The sequence below is a fragment of the Ochotona princeps genome, unplaced genomic scaffold (assembly GCF_030435755.1).
Source record: "Ochotona princeps isolate mOchPri1 unplaced genomic scaffold, mOchPri1.hap1 HAP1_SCAFFOLD_1742, whole genome shotgun sequence".
Taxonomy (NCBI): domain Eukaryota; kingdom Metazoa; phylum Chordata; class Mammalia; order Lagomorpha; family Ochotonidae; genus Ochotona; species Ochotona princeps.
Window position 1 is genome coordinate 1 of NW_026699856.1, and position 11,500 is coordinate 11,500.

General features: G+C 50.1%; 1 protein-coding gene across 1 annotated transcript; it reads left to right on the forward strand.

Moving 5' to 3' along the window:
- Positions 1-4,920: 4,920 nt before the first annotated feature.
- LOC131479258 (uncharacterized) lies at positions 4,921-10,305 on the forward strand. Its single transcript, XM_058659806.1, has 5 exons — positions 4,921-5,005; positions 6,339-6,449; positions 7,488-7,861; positions 8,624-8,705; positions 9,800-10,305. Exons 1-5 carry the CDS (start codon positions 4,921-4,923, stop codon positions 10,303-10,305), a joined length of 1,158 nt encoding a protein of 385 aa, XP_058515789.1.
- The last annotated feature ends 1,195 nt before the right edge of the window (positions 10,306-11,500 follow it).

The following is an 11,500-nucleotide window of genomic DNA, read 5'->3' on the forward strand; positions in this document are numbered from 1 at the left end:
GAACATTGACTTCGGCGAAGACGGGGAGTGACCACAGATTGTCCCTTTCTCACCGGTGACTGGTCTCCCACTACAACTCTGAAGAAACGAGCGTGTACTCTTGGAGCTTCGGGCCGCACATTGTGGACAGCCGGACCACTGCTGATAAGCGACTCTGTGTGGTTGCCTGTAGACGGTTGACCGCAGGTAGTGAGCGAATCTGGCGAATATGCGGCTCTACATAGACTGCCCCTGCCTATACGTGAATGGGAACTAAAGTGCCACTGCGCCCTACCCTCCGCGAGGACTGTGCTCGCCTTCGAAAATTATGCTGATTCGGCGTACTGTGCATCTGAACTATGACACATTCACATCGTTGAAGAGATACTGTCTTCGCTCTCAGGAGCTGACTGGATCCCCGGAAGCTTCGTAGCACTGTCACGCCTGAGTGATCCTGTTTGCGCAGAAATCATGGAAGACTGGGCGGGGTGCACTAGAAACGCGGGTGCAAGAGGCTTACATGGCCTGCAAGCTCCATTATGATCGAAGAGCGACGCCGCAGTCTTGCACTGTAGGTAGACCCACGCCAAACATGCATAAGCGGTGACGCGGTGTGTTGTACCGTTGGTGGCCACCAAGTAGAAGTAGGACACCGACACAAAAAAACCGGGCAGAGCAGTCTGATCCGGCGAGAGGACAGTTCTTTTCCCAGAGCGAGCATGCGTCCAGCGTCACCGCTGCCTGACGTAGTGGACGCGCGGCGCGACTTCTTCAGCGCGTCCCGGGTACAACGCGCTTGTGTCTAACGCGTGTCTGCACTAGCATACAAGGACGACGTGACGTTTAAAGCAATGAATTGTATAGTAGAAGACTGGCGATAGGGTGCAACAACACGCACAGATGTGGTCTGAAGCGTTTTAGGGCAAGACGGTCAGGTCTGCAGCCAACCACGTTTCGTTTAAAAAGACGTACAACTAGGTCGATTCCCCGCAGCGTGTTGTGAGCGGACGCTCCCTACTCGATTGGGAAAAACGGGATCCCAGCACGTCAAAGTTATTATCTCGCCCTAGTGTGATCTGTAGGCTCCGCTCCGCTTTGCAGCTCATGGACCCACCAGGAGGTGATCATGGATAGGGGTAATACTGGTCATCCTTGAAGATGCCGAACAAATGCTCTGGAAAACCGGCGACCAATGAGGGCTCTCTGCCTTCACGAGCACCGGCGCACAGCGCAAGTGGGACACTATGCAGAAAGACGACAGCTGCGTCTGGTTACATAACTTCGCGCACAACCACCACTTTTCATGCCTCTATAGTGCACTCAGGGTGTCTTTGTGGCATGTCGGAGAAACAAAAGCAGCATTGATCGCAGTTTGAACAAGTTTTACTGCTGTCTGCTATAATCGCCGCGATGGATCCGTTGGCAAAGTTCAGCCCTTACATGTCGGTTGTACTGTAGGTAGAATGTGGAATGTGTGCAACACATTCTGCAGTAAACTCGCCCCTGCAGCAGCACCAACACGAGAGACAGGTTTTGCTGACTCCAGATGAATGCCGTCGCACACGTTAGAAGGCGCGACTCGAGGTGACGTGTTCCTATCAGGTGGCATTTTACCACTATGCACGCCCACGATCGAAGCAACTATCCGTGTGAACTCAGTCTTGAGAGCTATAGGACATGTAGCTTCATGCACAGTCCTTCTGCCATTGATGCACAAACGTGGTCGATGCGACTGCGCGTGACTGACCTTCATCTCCTGAACGCTCACGTACACTTTTGCGAGAAAAGGCGCTCCTAGATCTGAACTCAGCTGTGATACAGTGCATGTGACATACAGCGAATGGACCGCTGCGATTCAAAGTGGTTTTTCGATCAGAACATAGTCTTCCCACCAAAGCAATGGAGTCGGTGGACGGACTACCGTGAAAAACGAGTAGCGCAGCGCATGCATTCAGTCGATTTCGACTTGAAAACTAAAAATAGTATTGAAGATACAGTGTGTCACGCTCATGTAATTAATCAAGTGCGCCTTCGTGACATCGGTTGCACACTCACGTGTTTCTCTGAGGTCTGGCTGAACCCTCCTTCACTTGTAAAAACAGGTCTTCTCTCGTCAGCCGCTGAGCTATTGTACAGCCAGTGCATGATGTAAGCCTCTGTATTATACACGCCAAGAAGCCGTAATCCTAATGAAGTCCGTTCATCTAATATTGAGCGTTAGTACGATTCCGCATTACCCTCCTGACCGTCGCCTGCTAATGAGTGATATTCTTTATTCAGCTAAGCGCCCGTGGTCAGGACTACAAGCAGATTGCTCATGTCAACAGTCACTACGAGGCTACCTCTTTCAGGGAGCTCAGGGAGCTTCGGGGCAGCAGCCCAATACGGCTGAAAGTACCGTCAGGAACGGAATCACTAGATTTCGAGATGCCTCTACCGAGTACCTCGCGTGTCAACAGTCAGTGAACCACGGAGGTATACGCACTGAAGATGACACGCATCTTGTCGCTGGCTTTTTGAATACACCGGTGTGTGCCAAGGCTCTCTAATCCAGTGGAGTATAAGAGGTGTATTCGCCGCCTCGCCTACGTGAAACGCATTGGACAGCTGACTAGGGACTCGCAGAGCTCCCGAGGAGCCCCCACTACCACCTATTGGGGACCCTTAAAAAATAGGCCGACCCTTGTGCGTGATAGCACTACTTTGTTCAAGTCCAGCACCCAGGCCTATTAAGTATGCCGCGCACGGTTGCCGACACACAGCGAAAGTCGCTCTTGCGGATCTCCAAAATCACGACGACGAACGCGAGCTCCCACTATGCAAGCTGCGAAAACGCTGTGAGTCGCCGCCTTCTTTTTCTGTTGAGATGTAGCATGTAGGAGTGTTGCTGCTGCGCAGTAATGGTACGCCCTGCTGCAACTGTGCAAACACTACTGACCGTGTTTCCCCCCCTCCCCCCCCAGTAGGATTTACTGACATAGACGTACATCTGCTGGTAGACAGCTTCGTTGTCCAGGATAACGCGAATGCTGTGTCTATATAGAGTGTGGTGTTTCAACTCAAATGCGCACGAGATTCTACACGCCAGGTTCACTGGCTGCCCGAATATAGTGATAGTGCATAAAGCATTCTCTCCTAGAAGCTAACGCAATGCACGTGTGGCTGGACGTCAAGCGGAAGCACCCCCCACACAACTTCGTTATGCGTACAATATCAGAAGTTCACTCGTCCAGTTGCATCAAGGTGGAAATCCTCGTGAGACGCTGATAACATCAATCTCCAGGGCTACAACGTGAACTTAGACCGCCAACACAAGTCTGACAGATGTTCGAGTGTTGCGCGGGAATTTCTGCTTGCGCACTACTCTCACCTGTACGCAAGGATTCAGTAAGAAGCAACCATGTCAGCTGATCTGCGCTTTGACAGCACGCATAAGAATAGATATATCACGACTCGTCTGCTGGATGCAATGCGCGTGTGAGTCCGCCAGACCTTGGTGCTCTATGTTCATTTTTGTACTCCGAGTAGCTGTTTTTGTATAGTCTATTACACCCTCGCGGCTACATACCCCCCGTGAATGCCCTTGCACAGGCAGTGTGCACCTGCCTGTGGTGTGGCTGTTCGTTCCTCTCGGGAATCCGACACGCAGAGGGACACACACGCGTTCGATCGCTGTCACTTCCGTCTGCTTGAAGTCCCTGCTTCAGTGTAGCGTTTATTGGTGAGCAGCGTTAACAATTTGACTGTTGTTTGGTTACGTCTCCTGGTTGCGCCGCGGTCGGTGCGTAGCTCCGTTGTCGTTTCTGAATCTCTTCGCGCGTTTGCGTTTGAAGCCGCTGTATTAGCTGCTGATCTCTGACGAGAGCAGGTATGTACGCGGCCACGTGCAGCTCCAGCTGCCGTCGCCGCAGCCTGTATATGAAGTTATTATCAATCATCGACAGTTTCAACGTTTGTCTTTCTCCTCTTCTGACTACCAGTACAGTCGTAGTCCGCTGTGTCGCAGGAGCGCGTCACCCGCAAATTGGACGCCCCACATGGCGGGCTAGTATGTGCCGTTTGTGCAGCTTATGCAGTCGCCAGCAGCAATGCTGATGTTGTACGTGCGGCCCTGTGCTTTGCCCTTGCTACGGATCCTCGAAGGCCTGCTGTTGAAGTCCCTCGTTGCTAACACGTGAGGATACTGCCATTTTTGTGCATTTACGATACATTTTGCTCCTTAGGCGTCAGCAGCTACTAATAGTTCGGCACACGTGAACTGCTGCTGCTGCTCTTGCTGTCACGACTTGGTAGTCGGAGGGCGCGCAGCGTATACACATTTAACGCAGCAGGCCATTCAATCCAACAATCCATCAGTGCGATCTAGTGGGTCATCTGTACTAATTGTGCGTCCTCGACTCACTCAAGTGTGCCTGGTTGATGTATATATATACGTCAATAACTCTCTGCGATACCACAGTTTCTTGCTCAGCCAGTATCCGGCACAGCGAAACAAGGTCCCACACAACTCAGCATTATCCTCTGGTAGAGGGGGGGGGGACGAGTCGATGTTACTATTTCGCGACGGCGTCCTCGAAGTTGCCCGCCCCCAATGCTGTGAACGGGTTCCCGCTCCCCAGCACGCCCTGCCTTCCCCGTTCTCATACGCCTGCGAGTGGGCGACTGCCAGTGATGCTGCTCCGCCGCGGCTGCTGTCGTTGCGTCCCGGGGTTGCTGTGGCTGGTGGTGTTCCTGCATTGCGGACATGCATACTTCGGTAATATGTGTAACAGCGCGGTGGCTAGATTGTTGTTAGGGCTTAGGCTTCCCCCGCGTTGCGTATGGGTTTGTGTCAGATCCATTAAGACTTCGTTTTCCGAGCGTTTTGTAAGCTAGTTTGTTCTGTGGCCATTGGTGAAAAGGAAAACAATTCTTTTGTCCGCCTTCGCCTCCCGAGGCGCCATGTCGCACAGGAAATTCGAGAGGCCGCGCCACGGCTCGCTGGGCTTCCTCCCCAGAAAGCGCTGCAAACGTCATAGAGGCAAGGGTGAGCTGACACACAACAGATGTAAATGCAGACGAGAGTATAGATCAGGAGAAGAAAGCTTATAAGTGCTCCTGGACTCTCACGTTGTGGCCTTTGTCACCGATAAATTCCGTACTCCCACAATCTTCCGCCTCCACAGTCCATACAACGGAGTAGCGAACAAGGAAGTGGGGGGGTGAGATTGTTGCTACTTTTGGAGTCGAAGTTTTACGCATACATTCTACATTCTCTTACGGTGACAGTCCACACACAATGTGTGCCAGACGAGAGTGACCTATCTACTTTCGTTCCCACATATGACCACTGTACACTGAGGAGGATCTCCGATGTAACGTCCTTCACGGGCACACGAGATAGCCCGTGCTTTCACATACCAGGAGTGGGGCTCCACGTGGGTGTGAAGGTGTAAATTGAAGGTGACGCGGGTGTGCGTGCGAGAGATCTTGTGGGTTTCCCGCGTAAACTACGTGTACCACACTCTTCACGGCCCAATGCAGAAAATCTGGACGGAGCCGCAACTTGTTTGCAATGCGCAGTGTCGTCTCTAATAGGAAGTGTGTGGTTCTCCCACCTGGTTGTGTCCTCTTAGATGATTACCGCATAGAAAAGGCTCTCTTGTGTGGCAACACGGTGGATGCGCAAGAGTAGATTGAGTTGCTGGCGGAGCCGTACATAACACAGTGCATTTATGTCGACTTCGGGGGGCGGATATGTACTACCGGTTTTCGTTCCACGGTGTAGTGACGAGCGGCATGAACGTTGAACTCCTTACTACGAGAGACCCATTCGGGCACTACGTTTTAATTACTGGCGCACTGATGACATACGTGAGTAACAGGCAGACCCAGACAGTCTTACGTCGTCGGGGAAGTTGGTTGCGTGCCCATGACTCTGTCTAGAGTGACACGACGTGCAGCAGTGGGAGTGATGAATGAAGTGTGTGGAAACATGGCAGCTCTACATCTTGCAGTAGCCACACTACACTAGTAGAGTATGAACAGGGATGCAAGCGCTTCATCGTGAGTCCGTTTGCCACATTTCTCTATACAAAGTAAACTATCTGGAAGTTGCTGTGCGATTTGAATAGTTCTTTTGTGTGTTTCTGCTGCCGGGTACGGTCTCGGTGACACCTTTTTTTTTTGGTCCGACTTCATCATCTTTGGCCATCACGTTTCACTCGCAGACGGGAGTACCACTGATAGTTACAGACACACACCGAAACCAAGGAAGGGGAAAACACCTTTTTCGTGCAAGCGAAGACGTATCACTAAGGACTCACGTCCTCACTTGTCAAAATTTACAGATGTGTGTTTGCGTGGTGTTCTCTGAGCAGTAAAGGCCTTCCCTAAAGATGACCCCTCCAAGCCCCCCCATTTGACAGCATTCATGGGCTACAAGGCGGGAATGACTCACGTGGTTCGTGAAGTAGACCGTCCTGGCTCTAGTAAGTCGCTTAAGCAGCCTTTTCTAAAGAGGAATCAGAGTGTGTATAACCACATTACGTGCAACTATTACTAGTGACTGGGAGTACACACATTGTGAACGTATGTTCATGGGCAGTGTGTGTGTGATGGTCTGTTCTCGGATGATTGAAGAATGCACGAACACTACCAAATGTATAGCAAAGTGTGTTTGAGTGTCAGTTTGTTCCGCCCCTGACTGGGAAGCGCGGCGTACGCCAAGGATGGACAAACCGTATATTATAGTGCATCTGCATAACCTGTTTCGCTCGGCTTCTTCCTTATTGTACAGCGTGACAGTGCTATCGCAACACACTCAAATTGTATGTATATATATATATATGCAAATGTACGAAGAAAGGTACGCTTTCTGCACGGCACAGTCGAGTCTGTACCTACGCTCAAACATCCATATATGTCATTATACATGCATGTAAGCTGGTAATGGCAGTGTTTTCAATCGTGCGCAGAAAGTGTGTGCTACACTGGACATCACACGACTATCAAACAGTAGAAACGAACAACGGGCGCTATACGTTTTGCCTCAGTCTTCCTTGTCAAAACACTACACGTGCAGGTTTCAACTCTCATGTGTGCGCCGGTTTATAAACATGTATATTTGTGTATGTGTGTATATGTGGATTTTTGTGGGACATTTTTGTCTGCGACACCAAGACCGGTATAGTTGATGGTCAGGATACTCATGTCTCCACACTTACATAATGTCCTCATATATATGCATATCTGTCTAAAGGCTATATTATCTCCAGTGACACGCACCCCGTATATGTCTTTGGGGAAGGAAGCGGTGTATGTGCGTGTTGTGTACCGGCAGGAGACGTGTAAATGTTTTACCAATGGTGCCTGTCTCCTCAACATACTTCCTTGCCTTTGGAGTTTCTCTGCTGTGTCCCAGACTCTTCTCGCTGTTACTGCTCTCTATCCTTGGGATGTATAATCACACCCCCCACTTCAAGTAGACATATCAACCTTTTCATTCCGCGTTGTCCGGCTGTCTGCAGAACTCCATAAAAAGGAGGTGGTAGAGGCGGTCACCGTGGTTGACACACCACCTATGGTGTGCGTCGGTGTCGTGGGATATGTCGAAACACCGCGAGGCCTTCGGGCACTCGTCTCTGTGTGGGCGGCACATCTGTCTGACGAATGTAGAAGACGCTTTTACAAGAACTGGTATAAAAGCAAGAAGAAGGCTTTCACTAAGTATGCAAAAAATTTCACGGAACACAACAAGATGGAGGCAGAGTTGAAGCGCATCAAGAGCTACTGTTCTGTCGTCCGAGCCATCTGCCACACCCAGCCAAGCAAAACCCCTACGGGGTCGAAGAAGGCTCACGTTATGGAGATTCAAGTTAATGGGGGGACAGTTTCTGACAAGGTACAACCTGTATATTTATATATATATGGATATGTGTATGTGAATATTTTCCAGCGCATATGATGTTCTTATATAGACACATGGAAGCTTACTCTAGGTTGAAGCTTGCATCTCGGCGAGCAAACTTACTCATCTGCACGGACTGTATATACGCTGACAAGTCCGCACAACCATGTGCACATATCCACAAGACTCACGGTTGCTCCGCGGAGTGCAGAATGCAAAAAAATATAGACATAAGTTCAGGAACACGCTGCCTGACATTTCTCCATGTTGCTTGGGGCAGTGATAATACTGGACACGCGTATCAGGCGTGTAACCGTCGGATATTACGCAGAAGCTCACCTCCGTATCTGCGTGTTAAACTAACTGCACATACGCCGTACTGTTCACTGTTGTTATCATCTTCGTCAGGGGACACCGCTCCGTCTCTTCAAGTAGTTTACGGTAGTATAGGTCCAATTTGTTGTTGTATTATACACGGAGTTGGTCGTATTCTTTCCTCCTTGAATATGCATGGGCCTCCTGCATTGTTGCGCAAGGCTGGGCGAGAAAGCACTTCCATCGCGGGAAACAGAGGAGACCGTGGAATGCAAGGCAGTGTAATCATTGCTTGGACCATCTTGCTGTATATACGCATCATCTACGTAGTATCCCTGCCCACGATCGGTGATCAGTTGTGCCTCTACGTAGAGAATATAGCTTACCTGCGCATGCATGGAGGTCATTCGCTGATATGCTGGGACTGTTGCTAACGCGCAGGTTGATTTCTGCACGAAGCTGTTCGAAACGTCCGTCCCGGTGAAGGCTGTCTTTACAGAGGGAGAGATGGTTGATGTTATCGGTAAGCGAGCCCACTTCCCGACGGCTGTAGGCTTTCTGTATGTGTGTATATATAGTGTCCTCTATGCAAATCCATCACTGATTCAAAATGCTTTTGTTGACATGGATGCGTAAAGTTTCAGTTAGAGGACAGCAATGAGCTCGTATACTCCAGTATATCCTTTTCTGTGTAGTTCTGAGTCTATAGCTTGCTCATAATGATTCTGTTACTAGTGGTACGTCCTAGTAATCGTTTCAATTGTGGGTTTGTAACGTGCTTGTCGATCATCGGTGAACCCTGTCAATGGGAGCTGTCTGCACGTACTTGACTTCTGCTTCTATTACTTTTGTCGTGAGTGTGGTGTATGTACTCGTAGTACGCATGGTAAATTAGTGTTTTGTCGCTGTGTCCGCGCCCGCTGGTAGGTTATTGCTGTTGCTGTGGATCATATTGTAGACTGTGAAGTAATCGTATGACCCAGGGAATGTTGTTGGTATGCACGCGGCCAGGGAGCCCATCTGTATACTGTACCCCGGCAGAGGGGAAGATACGTGCATGTATGGAGGGAACTGACACCACACAAACTTCCGTGAGCGTGTCACGGTATACGTATCAGTTATTGTTTAGCACCTGCACATGGACACGGCGTCCAGTAGGCACACATCTGCCTTCTCTTCTACATAGCAGTCGCATACGGGGGGAAAGGATATTTACGTCACGTGCTGCGCAGTGATAGTGCATTAGATTTCAGTTGTGTATGGTCAGAGAAGACCGTGCTTTTCAATATATGCGCGTGTGTGTGTGCGTGTATGGAAGCGTGCGTATGTATCTCTTGTCTCCAGCGGTGCTGCTTGTCCAAATGTAAACACGTTTTGTGCGCCCATATCGTGCGTAAGAAGAGATCTTCAAGTGGTGCGGATGCTGGCCACACGTATACGGTGAGCCACGCAAACACGCAGTGCAGGCCCCCTACACATGTAAAACATATACACATGGGGGTTGTACGTACGTTTCCCGGGTAAGTCTCGAGTTCACGGTATATCACGCTCGTCCGCTGCTGGGACTCAGCCGACAAGTATAGCTTCATTTGTTTTATGCTGTCTTCTACTGTGTAGGAGTGACAAAGGGTCACGGAGTAAAAGGCGTGGTGTCGCGGTGGGGTGTTACGCGGTTGCCTCGCAAGACACATCGTGGACTGAGAAAGGTCGCTTGCATCGGAGCGTGGCATCCCGCACGCGTGCAGTTTCAGGTGCCCAGGCACGGCCAGAAAGGGTATTTCCACCGCACAGAAATGAACAAAAGAATATACAGAGTTGGTAATGGTGAGGACCCGCGTAACGCCACTACGGAGGCAGACCTAACGGAGAAGCGCGTAACTCCTATGGGCGGTTTTCCGCACTACGGCATGGTCAATAATGACTTCCTTCTTATCAAAGGCTGTCTTGTGGGTTGCAAAAAACGACCTATTACTTTCAGGAAAACCCTAGTGCCGCGCACTTCACGTAAAGCTCTTGAACCCGTAAATCTCAAATTCATCGATACTAGTGCCAAGTGGGGTCATGGCCGTTTCCAAACTTCTGAGGAGAAACAAAAGTTTTATGGTCCGTTAAAAACAAAGTAATCAACAACGCGTAGACAGTTGGACAGCAAGGGAACTTCACGATCCCGAGCAGCTTGGGAGGGACCATTGGGTACAAAGAACTCACGTACGGAGGCAATTGTGAAATATTATAAATCAGGAGCGCCGCAAGGACCGCGCCAGTTTCTTCTTTGTTCGTCCGCAGCTTTCGCATGTACACGCAAAAACGTGTGTATGTATCATTCGAACGTTTGTACACGTTCAGGGACGCACTGCAGTGAATGTGAATGAGAGTGGTACATGTTAGAGGCGGGGATATCTACCAACATCAAGTATGCAGAGTAGTGAGTTACATTCGTCTTTATCGTAGAAGGGGATTTGCTGAAGGCGGGCCGCGTACACATGTGCGAGAATGTATAGATTTGTTGAAGTTGGTGAGTGCTGCGGAAATCGCAGGCAGCAAAATTTCTTCTGGAGAGAATGCCGACACCAGGAACCGTGTCGTAGTGACACCCAATGAACAGACGGCGGTGGGTACTGAGCGTTCCCCAGGATGAAAGGGTCATCGAGTGCTGCTTACAATCGATTCACGCACATGCCGGCGGGGGGGGGGGGGGGGGGGAAGGGGGTTGGGGAAGAAGCATTTACGGACATACAAGGTGGCGTGGTTGGGTGGATGAAATCTGACAGGAAGCAGCAGATGGCAGTCGAGTGACTATGAGGAGGCAAGAAGTGTACCGAGTGCGACATCGAGTTTTCCGAGGTAATTGTAAAACTTCGGCTGCATCCTTGTATCTGGTTGTTGACATGTGTTGCCAGGCCCCGTAGACTCGCATAGGCGGGGGTGTTGTATGGTCCATTTCTCGTATGTTGCTGCGTGGCGTGAGACGTTGTGCGGATATATTGCTCATGTTGTCAAGGTGAATCTGTGGACGAGTCTTTGACATATCTGTTCCAAATGTGTTACATCAATGTGGTGACAGTTGGTCGTCCTCCAGGTGGACGACGAAGGAAGTGGCTTAAGCCCACGTCTGTGTTTTGTGTGCCGTTCATCAGTGAGACGCGATAATGAATTTGACGCTGATAGCCAGGAAAACTGTAGAGGATTATATCGTGCCTCCTGCTGGTGCCCCTTCTACGACCACTCGTCCACCACAATATGCTAGTGTATGTTAGATGTAAAGACGGGCGCAGGACCATCCATGCAAATGCCCAGTGTTCTCGTCAACTTTACCTA

Excerpts from the sequence above, each read along its gene's own strand:
- LOC131479258 (XM_058659806.1), top strand. The coding sequence starts at position 4,921 with ATGTCGCACAGGAAATTCGAGAGGCCGCGCCACGGCTCGCTGGGCTTC. Across the intron at positions 6,450-7,487 it reads AGTAGACCGTCCTGGCTCTA|AACTCCATAAAAAGGAGGTG; the intron begins GTAAGTCGCTTA and ends GGCTGTCTGCAG. Across the intron at positions 7,862-8,623 it reads GGGGGACAGTTTCTGACAAG|GTTGATTTCTGCACGAAGCT; the intron begins GTACAACCTGTA and ends GCTAACGCGCAG.